This window comes from Ranitomeya imitator, chromosome 6, assembly GCF_032444005.1.
Source record: "Ranitomeya imitator isolate aRanImi1 chromosome 6, aRanImi1.pri, whole genome shotgun sequence".
NCBI lineage: Eukaryota > Metazoa > Chordata > Amphibia > Anura > Dendrobatidae > Ranitomeya > Ranitomeya imitator.
The window spans coordinates 357,203,304-357,221,174 of NC_091287.1; the positions used below are offsets into that span (position 1 = coordinate 357,203,304).

A 17,871-nucleotide genomic window follows, 5' to 3' on the forward strand; every position below is an offset into this window, starting at 1 on the left:
GGGATCATTTATTATTTTTTTATTTTGATCACTGAGATAGATTATATCTCAGTAATCAAAATGCACTTTGGAACGAATCTGCCGGCCGGCAGATTCGGCGGGCGCACTGCGGATGCGCCCGCTATTTTGGAAGATGGCAGCGCCCAGGGAGAAGACGGACCGACGGACCCCAGCAGGATCGGTAAGTATGATGGGGTGGGGGGATCGGAGCCTGGGGGGGGGTGGATCGGAGCGCGGGAGGGGTTGAACGGAGCACGGGGGGGTGGAACGGAGCACGGGGGGTGGAACGGAGCACGGGGGTGGAACGGAGCATGGGGGGGGTGGATCGGAGTGCAGGCGGGGTGATTGGAGCACGGGGAGGGTGATTGGAGCACGGGGGGAGCGGACAAGAGCACGGGGGGAGCGGAGCACAGGACGGAGGGGAGCCGGAGCAGTGTACCGGACAGATCGAAGGGCTGGGGGGGCGATCGGTGGGGTGGGGGCACATTAGTGTTTCCAGCCATGGCCGATGATATTGCAGCATCGGCCATGGCTGGATTGTAATATTTCACCAGTTATAATAGGTGAAATATTACAAATCGCTCTGATTGGCAGTTTCACTTTCAACAGCCAATCAGAGCGATCGTAGCCACGGGGGGGTGAAGCCACCCCCCCTGGGCTAAACTACCACTCCCCCTGTCCCTGCAGATCAGGTGAAATGGGAGTTAACCCTTTCACCCGATCTGCAGGGACGCGATCTTTCCATGACGCCACATAGGCGTCATGGGTCGGATTGGCACCGACTTTCATGACGCCTACGTGGCGTCATGGGTCAGGAAGGGGTTAAATATCTTAGAGTATCTAACAAAATTATTTCTAAATTGAAAAATTTGTCCCCAAACAAAATCAATATATTAATTAAGTAATTAATAAATAGATAAATGAAGCATTTTAATAATTGGATGCCTTGTAAATTAATGTTCATGTGCAAAGATAACCTGATAATGGTGCCCCTGCTGCACCCTGTATATGGCAGGTGCCTGACCATGTACAGAAGTGTTAGCTGCTGGTCAGCATGTACTGCTTGTACTGAACGTACAGAAAGAGGGAGCGGAGGTAACTGAATATTCTCCACTGATGCTGCCGGCAGGGGCCATTTCAAATCTATTATTTTTCACGTCTCTGACTTTTTCTTTAATTTAATTAGAAATGGTATGTTCAATAGCAGCGGTCCTTAGAGTGGGGGCTCAGCTATATCTCCACAGTAGCATGCAGATTTTGTCACAGTCATATAAAGGTGTGTATTATGATACTATAGCTATTGGACTGCAAGAGTCCATTCACTGTTCTTGTACAGGACCCTTGTGTCTGCCCTTAAATTTGTCCACTGAGGTGAGCTCTAATGTCCTCTGCTACAGAACATACTCTCACTGCTTCGGCGTGTAACGTCAAAAACACAGAATAGCCCACGGAATATTACTTATCTTCTTTCAGTTCTTCTAAGGGTTCAAATACAAAAAGCATCTCTCGGACAGCAGGTAAAATACCTCGACATGGTTGGGCACAATCCTTACACTGGATACAGCTGGGACACCATGATGAGTTTTTATCTTTGCACAGCAATTTGATCTTTAAATACATTCAGTTGGAAAAATTGCTTAATTTGACCTATCCATTAAACGGCATTTTTGTTCATGTGACAACTGTTTTGAGATTTGGCAAACTTAAAGACATAAACAAGAACACAATGTCACAGAAATCTCCTTTATCTCAAACTATGAACATTATGTATTTTATGAGGTTTACAATTCTTTACAGATTTTTAAAGAAAATCTGTTAGCAGCTTTTTTTTTAATTAATTCTTGAAGAATCATAATGTAGAAGCAGAACCCTGACTCCAGGAATGTGTCACTTGCTCAGCAGCTTGTATTTTAAGTAGAGCAAGCTGATGCCCTTTAAATATAGGCAATTGCCAATTTCACCGTTTTTCTTCGTATGCTATTGTTAAATCATAAAATTCTGTGAGCCTAAAGCGACCAGTAGGGGGCGTATACAGCATACTAATTTACACAAAACTTGTCTCCCCCTAGTGGTGGCTGCAGGCAGCTGGAATGTTATAATTTGACTGTATGAAGTGAAATATTGGATGTGAAACTCTGTATTAGATAAAAGATAGATTATAAAAGAAAATAAGCACAGAATTTTGAACAGAAAATGAAATAATAAAATGAACCCTTAAGTAAAGAAGGTTTTAATGGATAACTTTTTAAGTAAAGTAAACACGGGTTCTGTAAATTATTCCAATAACATTTCAACGTTTCATTTTTTTATTTGAAAACAACAATTTCAACAAATTGATAAGAAAAGACACTGCATGTGACATGTTACATCGCTTAAATTGCCTCTGAACACATTTATCTAACATTACACAGCAAATGGCATCCCAGCAATATGAAGCACAATAGTTGTGTGTCTTGTTACCGGCAGGGTCTATAACTAAGTCTAGAATATTACTCAAGAAGAAGCAACTGACTTATACAGGGTAGTGAATTTGCCCACTGTGGGTTGAAGAGAGTTTGTCACCTCCAAAACTGAAGTTGAACTATTTAGACATTCCCCTATAAACGTCATACTGATTCTGTACATTTTAGTAAACCCCGCCCTTCGTGTGGCCAAGGGATTGGCGCACTGTTCCACCCACCAATTACCATCTTTCGCTCTTCCCCTTATTGTGAATGATAGCGCTCACTTGGAAGCAATGTCTGTTCTAAATCTCCACACGTACTGACACTGCAGAGGCCAAGAGCACGCTCAGTGTCAGAGAAGCAGCTGAGCTCCCATCACGCTCTGGTGTGTAGCGGCCGCTCGCTGCACACATGATCACAATGCAGCCGATGCTGGCAGGAGAGGGAGATGAGAACACGCACAATGACAGTGTGTGCACTTTCATCTTCATTTCCTATGTGTAGTGGCTACCTGCTGCTGTTTGATCCTGTCTTCAGCGAGAAGCTTCTAGCCACAGTAGAGGGAAGAGAACACACACAGCGTGAGAGCATTCTCATCTCCCTCTCCTTTCAGCATTGGCCTACAACTGCTTTCTGATCCTGTGTGCAGCAAGCGGCCGCTAAATGCAGGAGAGTGAAGATAAATGCTCCTGCACATACTGACACAGTGTGTACTCTTGGCCACTTCAGTGTCAGTACATGCAAAGTGAGCGACGTCAGCCACCATAAGGGCAGAGGTTGGAGGATGTTAAGTGAGGGGGCGGAATGGTGCACCGAGCCCTTGGCCTCACCAAGGATGCACCGAAACCCACTCATTTACACATCTGCTATAATTATTTTTTAATAAAAGGAAACAACTCCTTATCTCTACAGTACCCATATGATTTTATATGAGCTAAATTATCTAGATCAATGTATAAATAGTGACATTTCAGATTTTGGGGTGACAGACTCCTTTTAACCCCCCCAAAAAATTGAGTAAAAAAAAATACCTACACAATAGTAGCAGTCCTTTCCGGGTTATTGCTAGATTCCAACAGGTATCATCTATTTTCCTTACTAGTAATTTCACTTCATTTACCTCCAAGTAGCGATTTAATATGGAATGAATGCATCTTATCCTATTATATCAGTATATATGGAATGCCATGGGGCACATAATAGTGAATGTGCCAGTCATTACAGGTATCTATACATAGGAAGCCTGTGTACACACCATAAGCAGTCTGGTTTTGGAGATCACAAAATAAATGTCCATACAAATAGTAATGTCAAACTTGAATATTGAGGTTTAGAGAAGCCTATCATTATCCACATGTCCTATATATTTTACATGTGTCCTACTGCAGACCCAGCTGGTGCAAGCACGATAGTGGAGAAGGCCATGTAAATGTGCATCATGGACAAAGGATAAATTATATCTGGGTTTTCAGCTCCTAAATTGGCAAGATAATCACTTTTGATGAAAATAATAATATAATATGCAGCACTTTTCTAGCTGTAAAGCAACTGATTGTATTGTAAGACTAATTCGGCACAACCCCATCATTTTTATTATGAATGGAAGCCACAACGCAGAATTAAACCAAGTCTAACTTGCAAATATAATAGTAAATGTGAGTCAAAAAACGCTGCCCAGAAGCATCGTACAACAAACGTACAACAATCAGAAAAACAGAGAGACAATTTAGATCTTTTATTAAAGGGGTTTCCTTGGACTGAAATATTGATTGGCTATCCTACTTCCATCAATCAGCTGATTGCAGGAGCAGAATCAACCACATTGTGTACCAGCCACAACTCAGTACTATTGGGGGTGGCTGGGTCTGGTATTACAGTTCAGTTTAATTTATGTGACGTGGCCCACTTTAGTCAGCTGATTAGCAGTTTACCCAAAATGGGGTCTTCGGTAATTTCATATTGTTGGTCTACACTAAGGATACGTTATCAATTGTACAGTCCTGGAAAATATGTGGAATTCCTAAAGTGGTTTGTTGCAGCCAAGATCTGATTTGTGCAATTTGTAATAACGTGATTAAACATTATTGTGCCCGGGGTACCCTTACCAGGCCACCTTAATGAACCAGTAGTCAAATGTATGAATGGAAATGTGGGAAAGAGTGTAGGTCTAGATATATACGATATATATATATACACTATGTATAAATACACTATATATATCTCTATAGATATTTATATAGTAATTAACATTGTAACAAAATTCTGAACATTTCCATATTTTGTTGAGATGACACTGTACAACTTTTACAGATGAATGCAGGAATAATAATGGCAAACCCTGTACAGCAGCCCTTGGCAGCGATATAACACCGCTTATACAATGTCATTACTCATTATTGGATTATCCACCAGCTATTACTTTTGCTTTCCATTACGACTTGATATAACTAATTCTTCCTTCTTGAATACCTTTCCTGAATGTTTTGCTTTAATGGGTGGATTAAAAACATAGTTTTTCATAACAGATGGGGAAAACATGTCACAAAATATAATCACTCAGAGCTTCCAGGTCATACATGGTGGTTTGGAGCCTGTTCTATGGTTGGGGATCACTCCGTATAGACAACCATGCTGTTTATGTCATGGGAAGCGTCATCATCAGGCATCTGCGTGTCCAAAATGGTTTCAGTATGAAGAATGCCGCTATTTTCACTGGTTTCGATGACTGTATGTGAATACATGTTGGATCCTTTGTCTTCTTGCGGTAGTTCAGTAACAATATAATGTGTGGTACCTTCCTGATAACTGTCATTACCATTGTGAGTCATGGCTCTTGCTAATTCTTCAGTGACAATAATCTGTGAGATTTCTCCATCTTCACACTCGACTAAACGCATTTGCTGTTCGGGTATACTAAGAGTATGGCTTTCAGTGTTGTGCATTATTATATGAGGACCTTCTGTGGAAACCATGTGAACTGTGCCTTCATCATTTACAATGACTTGGGTGACTCCTTCTTGGATCAGCTGATCGGCAGCAGCAGAATCACATACTGCGAACTGTAAGACCCCCTGGACCATGTTTTTGAAAGCGGCTTCCTGCATGACTTGCTGAACAACTCCTATTTGTCCAACATCTTGCTGATCTTCATGCACTTCATGATATACCTGGATTTCTTCAGTATTTGTCTCGACACACCCCTGATCATTTGCCATCCCCACCAATGACTCTTCAACTGCTTGACTTTCCAGAGTGTGTTGTCTCTCTGCATCTCCAACATTACCAATCTCTGTTACAGCACAAAGTAAAGCATCTAGAGCAGAAGAGGAATCAGACGTGTGTATGGCTTGTGAGGCATCTAAAATACTCTGTGCCATCACTTGCTGTACCACGTTACCATCAGAGTCGGTTAAAGTCTCTATAGCAACAGATTCTGCAACTTCTGTTTCTTCCATTGGGCCTTCAACCACAACAACTTGTGTTGTTCCTTCCCGCAACTGCTCACTAAGGATTTCACCAGGAATGATATCTCCCATGTGAGCAGTCTGATCCGTTGCTATAACTTGACCATCTTCTGTGATGTGCACAACTCTTGCCACCTGACCAGCCATGGCCAAGGTCTGCAGGGTGGCAGCTGCAGTTTCCTCCACAGAAGTGTCAATAGAGAAATTACCCTCATATTCATCAGAAAATCCTTGAATGATAATGACTTGCTGAATTTGTTCAGGAGACTGCGGGGCAGTTCTAGTGGCTCGGACATGTTCTTTCAAAGGAGAAGGTTCAGCAGATGTAGTTGCAGTGAAAGGGCTATCAGTTTCTACAAAGTTTGCGCCTTGTCCCTTCAAACGACATTCAAATGATTTTGAAACGATACCTACAAAAGAGAAAAAGTATAAATTACTAAAGGAGTAATAAAAGTGCTTTTATGCACCAAATAGTAACCAGTAGTAGAATAGTAGACAAAGGTCTGTGGAATAAATAAATAATTGACAATAAGCTAGAGCAAAACATTTTCTGTTCTCTTAGTTTTCTATTTGTACTGATCCCTCTATGAAATTTCAAGGGTGTTACCAATAGTTTATTTCTTTTTAACTTCTCAGGCTTTTCAAGATTAAAAATAACCCACTAAACGTCACCCAACTCTGCCCTCAGTGTCTGCCGACAAACTTCACTTGTGACCTTAGAACTATATTACATGTGACCATTGCAGCTAAATCACTGGGCTCAGTGGTGATGTACACAGCTGTTGAGAACACACTAATTTTTTTTGCTGTTTTTAACAACTAATTTTTAAGAGAAAACTGGGATTAGATGAAGAAAATGGGAAGATTTTGCTGTCTTTAACCAAATGGCTGTAAAAACTGGAATCAACAATTTGATATTTACAATTAACCATTTCCCATCTTCTCAAATGAAGTGTAATTTATGATACAGCTTTTTTTGTTGTTGTCAGAGACTAGTGTCTGTCCAAATGTCAGGAAAGGTATAGATATTATTTGTTGCAAACATTTCAGGGACTGAATTCTGTACAGGAAATGTGAGGTTTCTGTATCATGTGCTAAATGTATGAAAGGGGTAACGTTTCTCCTTGTGAAGAATGAAATGCCAAGCCTGGCATGCCAATGTGAGGAGGCTTTAAGCCTTACAATGCTCCTCTGGTCATGTTGCAAGCCTCGTTAAAGGGTCGGTATTAACTTTTAGGATTGCCACTTCCGATAGGCGGCACTAGAGTTTTAGTCCTCTTCCTCTATGAAGAGGCAATTTGCAAATGTATGAAAGAAATGCAAACATTTCTAGATAACATTTTCAAAACAGTGTCCCAAAAACAGCATATCCAACAGAAGCCTTGAGTATTAACATCTTCAATTTTCAAGAGTGCACTGCTCCTATGCTTCCTGGATACCAGGAAAAGTGCGCTCCTGAAGATTGACAATTGAGACCAGCGGCATGGAGGCACTTCTAGCTAAAGCCATGTACTCTCGATTCCTGCTTACAGAGGCATCTTTGCCACTGCAGCAAAGGAGGAGCGCAGGGGCACTTAAGCTGGCCAGATTCAGAGTGGTGTGAGCAGGCTCTAACGCGTAGAACCTTGCAAGCGGTACCCGCTCATTGCTTAGGTGACCAGCCACTCAGACTGCAGGGTGGCCAGTAACCTAAGCAATGAGCTACAGTGCACTGTAAAACTAACAATCCCTTCATTCTTGAGAACACAGAATATTTTAGTAATTGGAACGTTTCTAGTTTTTACAAAGACTTTGCAATATTACCAAGTTAAGGACTATAGGTGCAGTTCTGGTCAAAGTCAGATGTGGATACAACCCTTCCCCCCCCCCCCCCCGCACATTTCAGTTATCCTTTTAGGCCTCCTTAACACCAATTGTGAACACTGGCAGTAAAAAAAAATGGTAGCAGTGATTTAGCCCAAAAAAGGCAAAAATAAATCATACGGAAGCAATTATGCCTTTTCTGTATGGCTTTTGGAGAATATACAGTATATCACTGTTTATGGCATTTAAAAACATTTGTTACCACATCGGAGAAATTACAAGTCTACAGTAGTGTGAAGTGCAAGTCCTAGTACTTGTAACAGCTACAGGGGTCAAAGCAGATGCTATAAACATTTATTTCATTTCTATATTTTTGGCCAGCGGGGCTCTATCAGTGGCTGTCATGGGAAAGGGAGGACGAAAATGAACATTTTCAAAGCATTAAACAGTTTCTAGGTAATATTATACAATGAATCTGGCACAATGCTGTTGAATTAATTTTTGGCAGGGCTTGCACTGCAGAGGCACGCGCTATGATATCAGTACTTTCCACTAGCAATTTGAGTCTCATTCTGGAGCTTGGAAGAGTGGAGAAATATTGCAAAGAGGAGAGGGGAACATGCCAAATGGTCAGACAGAGGAATATGAGAGCTGCGGAGTGCTGCTTGTGGCGATTACATATTGTCATGTTTATAGACCTATTTCTATAGACAGAAAGGTGAAGAGGAGAGAAAAGGGGTGAAGATGGACCGAGCTCGTCTAATCCGAATGCACTGTTATTTAGAATGTCTTGGGAGGAAAACTGAGGTTACTATAAAATCACAATAATATTTACTAAGGGATGTATTCACATCAAGCGGTAACAGCTTCATTACTTTAGACTACTAGAGTTGATGGACTTAACATTTTTGTCACCCTTGACCACCAGGAATGTTGACATTAACCCATTCATTGCATCAGATTGAAAGAAAGGACAGCCTTACATGGACTGTCATTAAGATTTAACCCCCCCAAGCTATTTATATGTGCACGTAGCTCATTCAAAAACAAGTTCAGCAATACCTTTACATGGCCAGTCTGTTCCTTTGTTAATTTGAAATCAGCATTGAAATTAATATGCAAATGAGGCTTTAGAGCTGAAACCTCTGTCACTCCAGCTCTATTACCCGCCCTATTCCTGCTTGTCTGACAGCCACTATGTTGTGCTATTTCAGCCAAAGCAGCTACCAGTCATGGAGGAGAAGGTAGCACTGGATGGGGTATAGAGATGGAGTAACAGAGGCTTCAGATCTACCATAGCTCTTCAGCCTCATTTGTGTACCAATTCAAACGCTGATTTCTCAATAACTGAGGAACTGACTAGCCATATAACGGTATTGCTGGATTAGTCTTTGAAAGACCTACATGTACATATAAATAGCATGGGGTGTGAAGTCCTGCTGCCAGATTCCCTAAATATCTTAAGGTACCTTCACACTAAATGATATCGCTAGCGATCCGTGACGTTGCAGCGTCCTTGCTAGCGATATCGTTCAGTTTGACACGCAGCAGCGATCAGAATCCTGCTGTGATGTCGTTGGTCGGGGCTAGAAGGCCAGAACTTTCTTTGGTCGCTGGCTCTCCCGCTGACATCGCTGAATCTGCGTGTGTGACACCGATTCAGCGATGTCTTCGCTGGTAACCAGGGTAAACATCGAGTTACTAAGCGCAGGGCCGCGCTTAGTAACCCGATGTTTACCCTGGTTACCATCCTAAAAGTAAAAAATACAAACGCTTCACACTTACCTTCCGCTGTCTGTCCCCGGCGCTGTGCTTTCCTGCACTCACTGAGAGCACAGCGGCAGGAAAGCAGAGCGGTGACGTCACCGCTCTGCTTTCCGGCCGCTGTGCTCACAGCCAGTACAGAGAAGCAGAGCGCCGGGGACAGACAGCTGAAGGTAAGTATGAAGCATTTGTTTTTTTTTACTTTTAGGATGGTAACCAGGGTAAACATCGGGTTACAAAGCGCGGCCCTGCGCTTAGTAACCCGATGTTTACCCTGGTTACCGGCATTGTTGGTCGCTGCAGAGCTGTCTGTGTGACAGCTCTCCAGCGACCAAACAGCGACGCTGCAGCGATCCGGATCGTTGTCTGGATCGCTGCAGCGTCGTTTAGTGTGAAGGTACCTTTAGACAACCAGGTATGCTGACATAAACCTTTCACAAGTGATTCTAGTTTTATCTTTTCACAATCCTAGACAACATAGAGGGTGGCATAAACCTCTTACCACAGTAGAACAGTGGAGATGCCACCATCATTCACTTCAAGTCCTATAGTTAAAGCACACCTCTACACTTACAGTATCAAACATATGACTTGGTAAAAATGCTGACCATTGGATGTTGACCCATCACATAGCTCATACAACAGTTCATAATACATATGCACAATATATAAAGGGAATCCATGATGTGAAAGATTTAAAGTTTAGTCCTTTTGAGTATGGGGTGTCTTTAAGAAATGGAAGTTATCTCCTAAATATTCAATGGTTATATGAATGTAAAAACTTCTTTCTGCCCTCCTGACTGCAGATATTGTATACAACATCTATATTATGGTCAATATACTTTCAAATATAGTGTAATACCGGTTTTTGGAGGACAAGCTTTCCAAAATGTGAATTTTTTTCACTTTCCAGCTTTAATCATTATCCAGCTCTGAACCGCGTACTTCATGTATCGGAGTCCACAGATGAGTTACGTAACCGTCAGGCAAACTACACTACATGGGTAAATACTGCTGTCATTGAGGGCAGTGATGGAGTTTAACTACTCCAACACTTTAACCTCGGCTTCGTGAAGCCCTTGCTATTCCATCACAGTTCATAAATGTGATTGCAGGTCCATCTTTTGATTCAGCAATTTAATAACTGCAAGTGCTGTCAGTATTGCTTTGAAAAATTGCTCCTATAAAATATAACAGCCTCAATCATCCTGTAAAGGATTTGCCCACTGAAGAATTCTCCATTTCAACCATAATGAATTAATGTGAAGTTAAGAAAAGGATCATTTTAAAGGAAGTAAAGCCATAGAGTTAACCCTTAGAATATTGCTATTGTAACAATAGCAACAATAGACAAAACAGAATCTAAAAATGATCTTGAATGACAGGTGTACGGCTTACTGTCGAGAAAATGTACTTTCAGATATTAGAAGTTATGAATCCCTTTTGGGGTTTATGTAGGGTTCTTTTTAAATGTTTTGAGGTATTAGTGTACTTTTTAATGTACAATTATAAAAGCATACAACATCAAATAGGTTAATCCATGGGTTAATTATGAAGTATAAAACTTTCTATGACACTATAGAATTTCAGAATTTACAGCAGCTACCCAACTAATTTACTAAATTTAGCCGACCTTGCAAATAACGGAGGATCCTCCTACTGAAATCATAGTAATCAAGCTGTAGGCAGTGCATACAATCTACCATGGACTCTACAGCAATACTAATAAAGAACTCTGTGCCCTGTCATTAGCTGTTAGCGCTCCAAAAATTCAGTTAGTCAAACCCTCTGCTATGCTAAAGAGGTCTCATGGATACGATTGCAATAGTTAAGTCTTAGATGACCATATGCGATGCCGAGTGTTCACCACTGTAGAATGCACATTGCCATGACCCCTAGTTCGATAAACCATGGTTCCCCATTTAGTAGTATCTCATACAAAACCAAAACAGGTTGATGCCATGGGAATGGTTTCTTAATTGATAGGTAGCGACAACTATCCAATTTTGTGATGAATTAAAATGACTTAAAAAAAAATATTTTCAATTCATTTCTGCATGTATTTGATGCAATGGTGTGCTTCAATCTTTGTGACATTTAGAGGAAGTCCCTTACTGTTTCCATATTACATCACCCTAAGAAAAAAGTAATTTAAGTGAAATGATTCCAGTTGCAATTGAAAGCTTCACTGGGCCATATAGTTCTGTGACACATTGGTGAAACAGGATTGAAAAAAGTGATTTTTTTTCTAAAAAGAATGCCACTTTTGACCATTAGTTGGGTGGTTTTACAATAACAGCTTTTGGCAGGTATGGTGTGGTTTTGGGAAGAAAGCAGCCATGAATTTTAACCCTGGACAAATCCTTTATTACTAGGGTTGTCAGGCCCCAGGGTACAAGTCTGCGTCACTTTATGTGCCTGCAGACTTGTGAATCCTCACACTGTGAACTGCAAGGATTCTCCAGTGTCAGCTTTGGGAGCAAGCATTCATGTGACTGCAAATATGCCATTTGCATATTTCCGGCCACATTCAGACTAGACATGTCCACACGTCTAGTCATCATGCAACTGTATGTATGCCAATCACATACTGGTCATGTGCCCACTACCAGCACCTGAGAATCTTCACAGCACGCAGTATAAAGATTCACAAGTCTGCAGTCACATAGAATGCAAACTTGTACACTGAAGCTGGACAACCCTTTCAACCCTACCACTTTTAGAATACAGATGTGTTGAACCTGATAGTTGCTTAATTACAATAAAGACTCCAAGTTCACTCAAAACAAGTTTAATGCAATATAATCACATGGAATCTTAACCTTCAACAGGATGCCGTTCACATCACAATCACTGGGTGGCCATGTACAGACACATAGCATTTTTTTTTTTTACCGAAGCTGACCATCTTAAGCCACACAACTTGGGATATGTTTGTCCAAAAGTAAGAATGGCTACATCTGTATACTTAAATCTCAACATTTAGTGAGGCGTTGATCCCCAGTATCAGTCTCTAGCATCACTACACACCTACAATCATTAAATAGCACAGTAGAGGTGTAACCTGTCAGAATGATCCTAATACTAAATGTAAAATTTGCTTCTCCTTTCATTTTACAGGAAATACAGTACAAGACATGTTTGCAGCAATGATATCTAAGAGGAAACATCTTTACCTTGAATATGGTTGGCTACAATTCATAACTAGAACACAATGATTATTATTATTATTTTGGTGCTACTCTCTAGAAATGGATACCCCATGACTTTTTAATGGCGGATTACAAATAACGTAAAGGAAAGAACACTGCACTAAATTTCATTGCAATTAAAGAAATAACTCCCCTACAAATAAGCTTTCATGGATGGAATAGAGCAGGTCCACAAGCATAGCCATTTTGATATGAATGCACTGTACGCTGCTATTACTGATGAATATATGAATTAGAGCCTATTACACAATGAGATATAATTGCTGTATGGACTAAGAATTGGATAAAAATGTGCATGCATAAAACTAGAAAATATAAAATGATATAATAAAAGTTCATAAAACTACAAAATCACTAATTTAATTTTCTCCTAGTAAGGACTGGCTGAAGCTAAACATGTTACTGACTGCAATTTAACAATCTCCTTGAGTTCTATACAATAAAACCGGCATCTCGGCGCTGCGTCTGGATGGCACAAGTCGACTCCATAAAGACAGCTTTATGGTAATTGTCCTGAAAGTAAAGTTCTGTGTTCCTTTTGAGGTCTAAGTGATTGTGAAGCGACAGTCCTAATTCAGCGCGACTACTAAAGAGGTGTTTCATTTCGAAGGATGCAGTGAACAGAGAGCTGGTCCCCTTCCAAGAAATCTGTCTCTTTTGCAGAGCTGTTATTTATCAACTATAGTCTTTAGTGAATATTTTAACCCCCTCCCTCTTACCTACAAATGTCATGATTTTTAAACGTGAACTTCAGATTTGCATTTTCCTTCCATCTTTTCCTAAATATGGCTCGAGCTTCTCGTGCCAGGTTGAATAGAATTAAACTGCAATTTAATATCTCCCCCTTCTCATCTCCTCGAAGCCCTCCTTCTTTTTTTTGGTTTATGTAGAAGGGGGAGCGGAGCATGTACCTGGCAACGCTGTGTGTTGTTCTTTATTCACTGTCATTATTTTTCTTCCCCTAAGACAGAATTCGCGGAATAAATACTTTATGCTTTTGTTAAGCGCACATTTAATTAAAATGTACAGAATTTGTGCAGTAAACGCGAATGAAACAAATAAAACAAGGGCCCCCCTCTCTCGAAGGCATACGTTGTGAATGAAAAATGTCATTACATGCTAAAATTTTTTGCAGTAAACAGGGTCTACAGAGAGAAGTTTCCCTTGTAATGACATCCATAAAATACACAAATGGCATTTTTAGTACCATCCTGAATATGGCATTTTCTGTGCTCTACACACAATCTAAATGGTTTGATCATAGAGCATAATACTCCATTGGGTTTATAGAACAATCAATGTTCCATAAAATGATGTATTTATCCAATAGTAGGCTCAGCAGCTAGTGGTGTATGACATTGTAGGGCACTGGTGTTGTACTATTCTGCGCGCACATGCTGGTTGTAAAACTTACCTAACACTACTTCACCAACTTCATCTCATCTGTGTCAAGCAATTTGTTGAAGCTTCAGCATAGTTTAAAAAAATATATAAGAGACTTGTAATAAAAATTCATGGAATTTTCAGGGGAAGAAAATGGTGACAGAAGAAAGGTCACACTGTGTCGGCACTAAAGGGGTCAAGAGTCATTTGCTGTCCTAAAACAGAAAGTAGATTTCATGCATCGCATAGCAGATAAATATGACATTAAACGGGCTTGATTTTAAAAGAAAAGCTTCATCTCGGAAGAAAGTCCACTAGTCTGTTAACCTTCTAGCCTTTAATGTGATGGAGAGTGAGTGTTCAGGCGGAGACTTTCAGGAATTATAAATTACACCCATCTTGACTTGGGTGAGGTGCAGCGTTACGGCCTTAACTTACAACGACTATTTCTGTAATGGAAGCAGAAACCGAAATACATTTTTATGCGAATAATCTCCACCAGTTATTGGGCAGCATAATATTTGCAAAAAATGCAAAAGAATAATTGAGAAAATTAAAATCATATCTGGTGGGTTAAAAGATGGCTTCTCTCTTACCGTCCCTTACCTTTTCTAATCATTGCAGGGTGGGATTCCTATGCATTTATTTTAGATAGTGTAAATTACATTTTGTAAGGTTCATTACAACCTGAAGTAAGTGGAGTACAGAGTAGAAAGTTGTTTTTTATTACGAAGCACAGAAAGGTATAAAATGTATAATACTGTACAATACTGCTTCCAATATGAAATGTCTTACATTAGATGGGAAATTATCCAAGTATTACATATATGTATTAATAATATCTAGCATCTCAATCTTACTACATTTAGCTGCTTGATCCACTCATGCAATGTCAAATGGAAACAAAGGCAAAAAGCAATTTGCAGTGTGGTCACACTAGTGCCCATATCTAACTTTTATTATCATATCCATCCTAAATTATTGGTATTGTGGTCACACAAATGACCCCAAAACCTAAATTTGTGTATTGGTCATAGTTTCTTAGTTTTAATGTAGACATAAAACCATACAATGCGACCTATAACCTAACATCTTGATCCAGAGGAAGGCAAAAACTACATGAGGCAAATGTTAATTGCCCCATATCAGGGGAAAAATTCCTTCCGAACTTCACATATTCACATTAAGTACTGATGTATGACACCTGCATTAAAGAAGCACTTCCATCAAAGTTTTTATCCTCTTCTATTGCAATAATATTACATAGCACTGTGCACTTACAATTGCTTATTTTGCCCTTCTACCCAGTTAATTGTCCTCTTTTCCTTGAGGTGTGTGACATAAAAAACAGACTAGCTGAACCCTGCTAAGCTATATGTACAAACGGGAAATCTCTTTTCCCTGCATGAGTCATCATTAGAACTACAATCCTACTCTCTTGCAAAGTCCCTGGCAGCCCAGCTCCACCTCCTCTTCACCTCCTGACCCAGCTGCTCTTATCCTCCCCCCTGCAAGGGACATTGCAGTGAGGTAGAATTGTAGTTCTAATGAGAACTCATGCACGGAAGAGAGACTTCATGTTTCTATATAGAGCTTAGAAGAATTCAGCTGGTCTGTTTTTAATCTCGTGATGTCATAGACTTAATATAAAAGAGAAGAATTAGCTGGGTAGAAAGGCAAAATGAGCAACTGTAATTACACAGTTCCATATAATATGATGACTACAATATATTGAGAGGATAAAAGCTTTGACAAGTGTGCTTCTTTAATACTAGAAAATTTTTATTTTCTTAAACCACATTGAAAAATACAATTAGAGAAGAAAAAGCTAAATGTTACAAACTGTTCAAGTTGTCTTATAATTCAATCTGAAACTCCTGGTTTAGAGCCACAAAAGGAAAATGAATGCATGATAAGCAAAAGGAAAGGTTTGAGATGAACCAGTATAATTTTTAGCTATACTTAAAATAAAAATAAAAATATTAATTTAGAATATCAGTTTTCCTCTATTGAACTTTCTTCTGCGGGTACTGTTGAATGCAAAACCACTACTCAATAGCAGCACAGGGGCACCATTAAAATCAAATTTACAGTAAACAGAACCTGCAGCTGGGGTAAAACACTAACTGTTAGTATTTTAATTATCAGCTACGATTTCAGAGGTCTAACATCTGCTCAGATCCAAATGACAGCAGCTGCTTGTGTACACTTAAAGCAGTGTGTGTTTATTCTATAAATATTAAAATGGAATCTTGTGCCGCGTACTCGTCAGGAGCATTGTGTTATTAAGCTGGTCATGTCCGTCAAAGGGGCCAAATTTCTTTCTTGTGGCAAATTCCTACGGGGTCGACCTTTTCAAAAGGATGAGATCCAAAGACAGCATAAATACTTGAGCCTGTAAATTGAAAATGTTTTGCGCTCTCTAGCAGAGGTCACTTGCTGCCAAAATGCTGCTGGTAAATGCTAACAAAAACATCAGCACTGTTACCAGTCCGATCTAACTTCAAGGACAAGAATACAGAGACGTCCCTCTATATCTTTACTTATATTATACTTTAGATAAATTCATTGTCAAAAGACAATAGAAATCAATTAATGATAATGAGGCACAAACCGGTACAATACTCCGCACAACAAGTAGAAACTACATCTGTGCCAATTCTAAAGTATGAGCTGTTGAGAACCTTTTACCAAAACATCAAGTGATACTCTCATGAATATTGAGGCACATCTTCTGGTAAAGAAATAGGACGGAGTGAGATGTAACAACGGTGAGGAAAAGAATGAGGTCCGGTCATCTCAACAATCGTTCAAAACCCAAAGTCTTTACTACAGGAGTGGCACTGGGCGTCATGCAATAGACCGCACTCTTGATCTGAGAAGCACCAATGGAAGATGAAGCCAAGTGTTCATGAGAGTCACTCAAATTAATATATACAGTTGCAATCAAAGTTATTCAACCCCCCATGGCAAATTAGGTTTGTTAGAAAAATTTAATACCCCATAAAACCGCTTTTATTAGTAAATTATTAAAATACCACCAACCTGTGGTAATCCCATATAAACAAAACACACCGTGAACAAACTGGTATGAGGATGTAGTATTCCTACACTGATACCTAGACTGGTACCTGCCTGTCTGCGGGGGTTGGCGCTCTGCGGTTTGCAAAAATCCAATCAAAGAAGAACAATTTAAATACCTTAACTAATATAATTAGTGGCTTCTTCAAATTCAAAACAAGATGCCACTTTTACTGACTGTTGTACCCTCAGAAATATTTGCCTACTCAGTAGAGGATTTTTGGCTGTTATGACCTGCAGCAAATATAATGCACTGCCAGACACCAGATTCTGGCTGCATTTCTGAGCAATATCAACCCAACCTTCAAAAGCAATGGCTTCCTGTTCACTAATATTCTTGAGATTACATGCTGAATTTACAGTCTTTGAATCCCACCAAAAACGTTTAATGGGGTTCAACTTAGGTGACTGTGATGGAGACTCCAGAAACTTCTAGCACTTTATCTGAAAGCAAGCTTTGGTGGACACTGAGGTATGGTTCAGATCAAAGTTCTGTTGGAAGGTAGAATGATATCCAATCTACAGCATCTAAACAGAAGACAGTTGTCCCTGAGGAAGCTCACAAGCAAAACATGCGTCAGGTCGATGGACGGAAGTACACCTGGCCTCCACATTTAACTACTTATACAGCCCATTTCTTTGATTCACACTGGGACTATATATATGCAACTTAATGACCTAATTGCACTTTGGTCCGCATATGTGAACTTTTTTTGTTTT

The 17,871-nt window shown here is 40.0% G+C and overlaps 1 protein-coding gene across 1 annotated transcript in view; it reads right to left on the reverse strand.

Moving 5' to 3' along the window:
* Positions 1 to 2,288: 2,288 nt before the first annotated feature.
* ZNF407 (zinc finger protein 407) overlaps positions 2,289 to 17,871 on the reverse strand; it is a 711,460-nt gene continuing 695,877 nt past the window's right edge. The window contains exon 9 of the mRNA XM_069730962.1: positions 2,289 to 6,318. Coding sequence (XP_069587063.1) covers positions 5,054 to 6,318 — 1,265 coding nt within the window. The 3' untranslated portion in view covers positions 2,289 to 5,053. The remainder of the gene's footprint in view (positions 6,319 to 17,871) is intronic.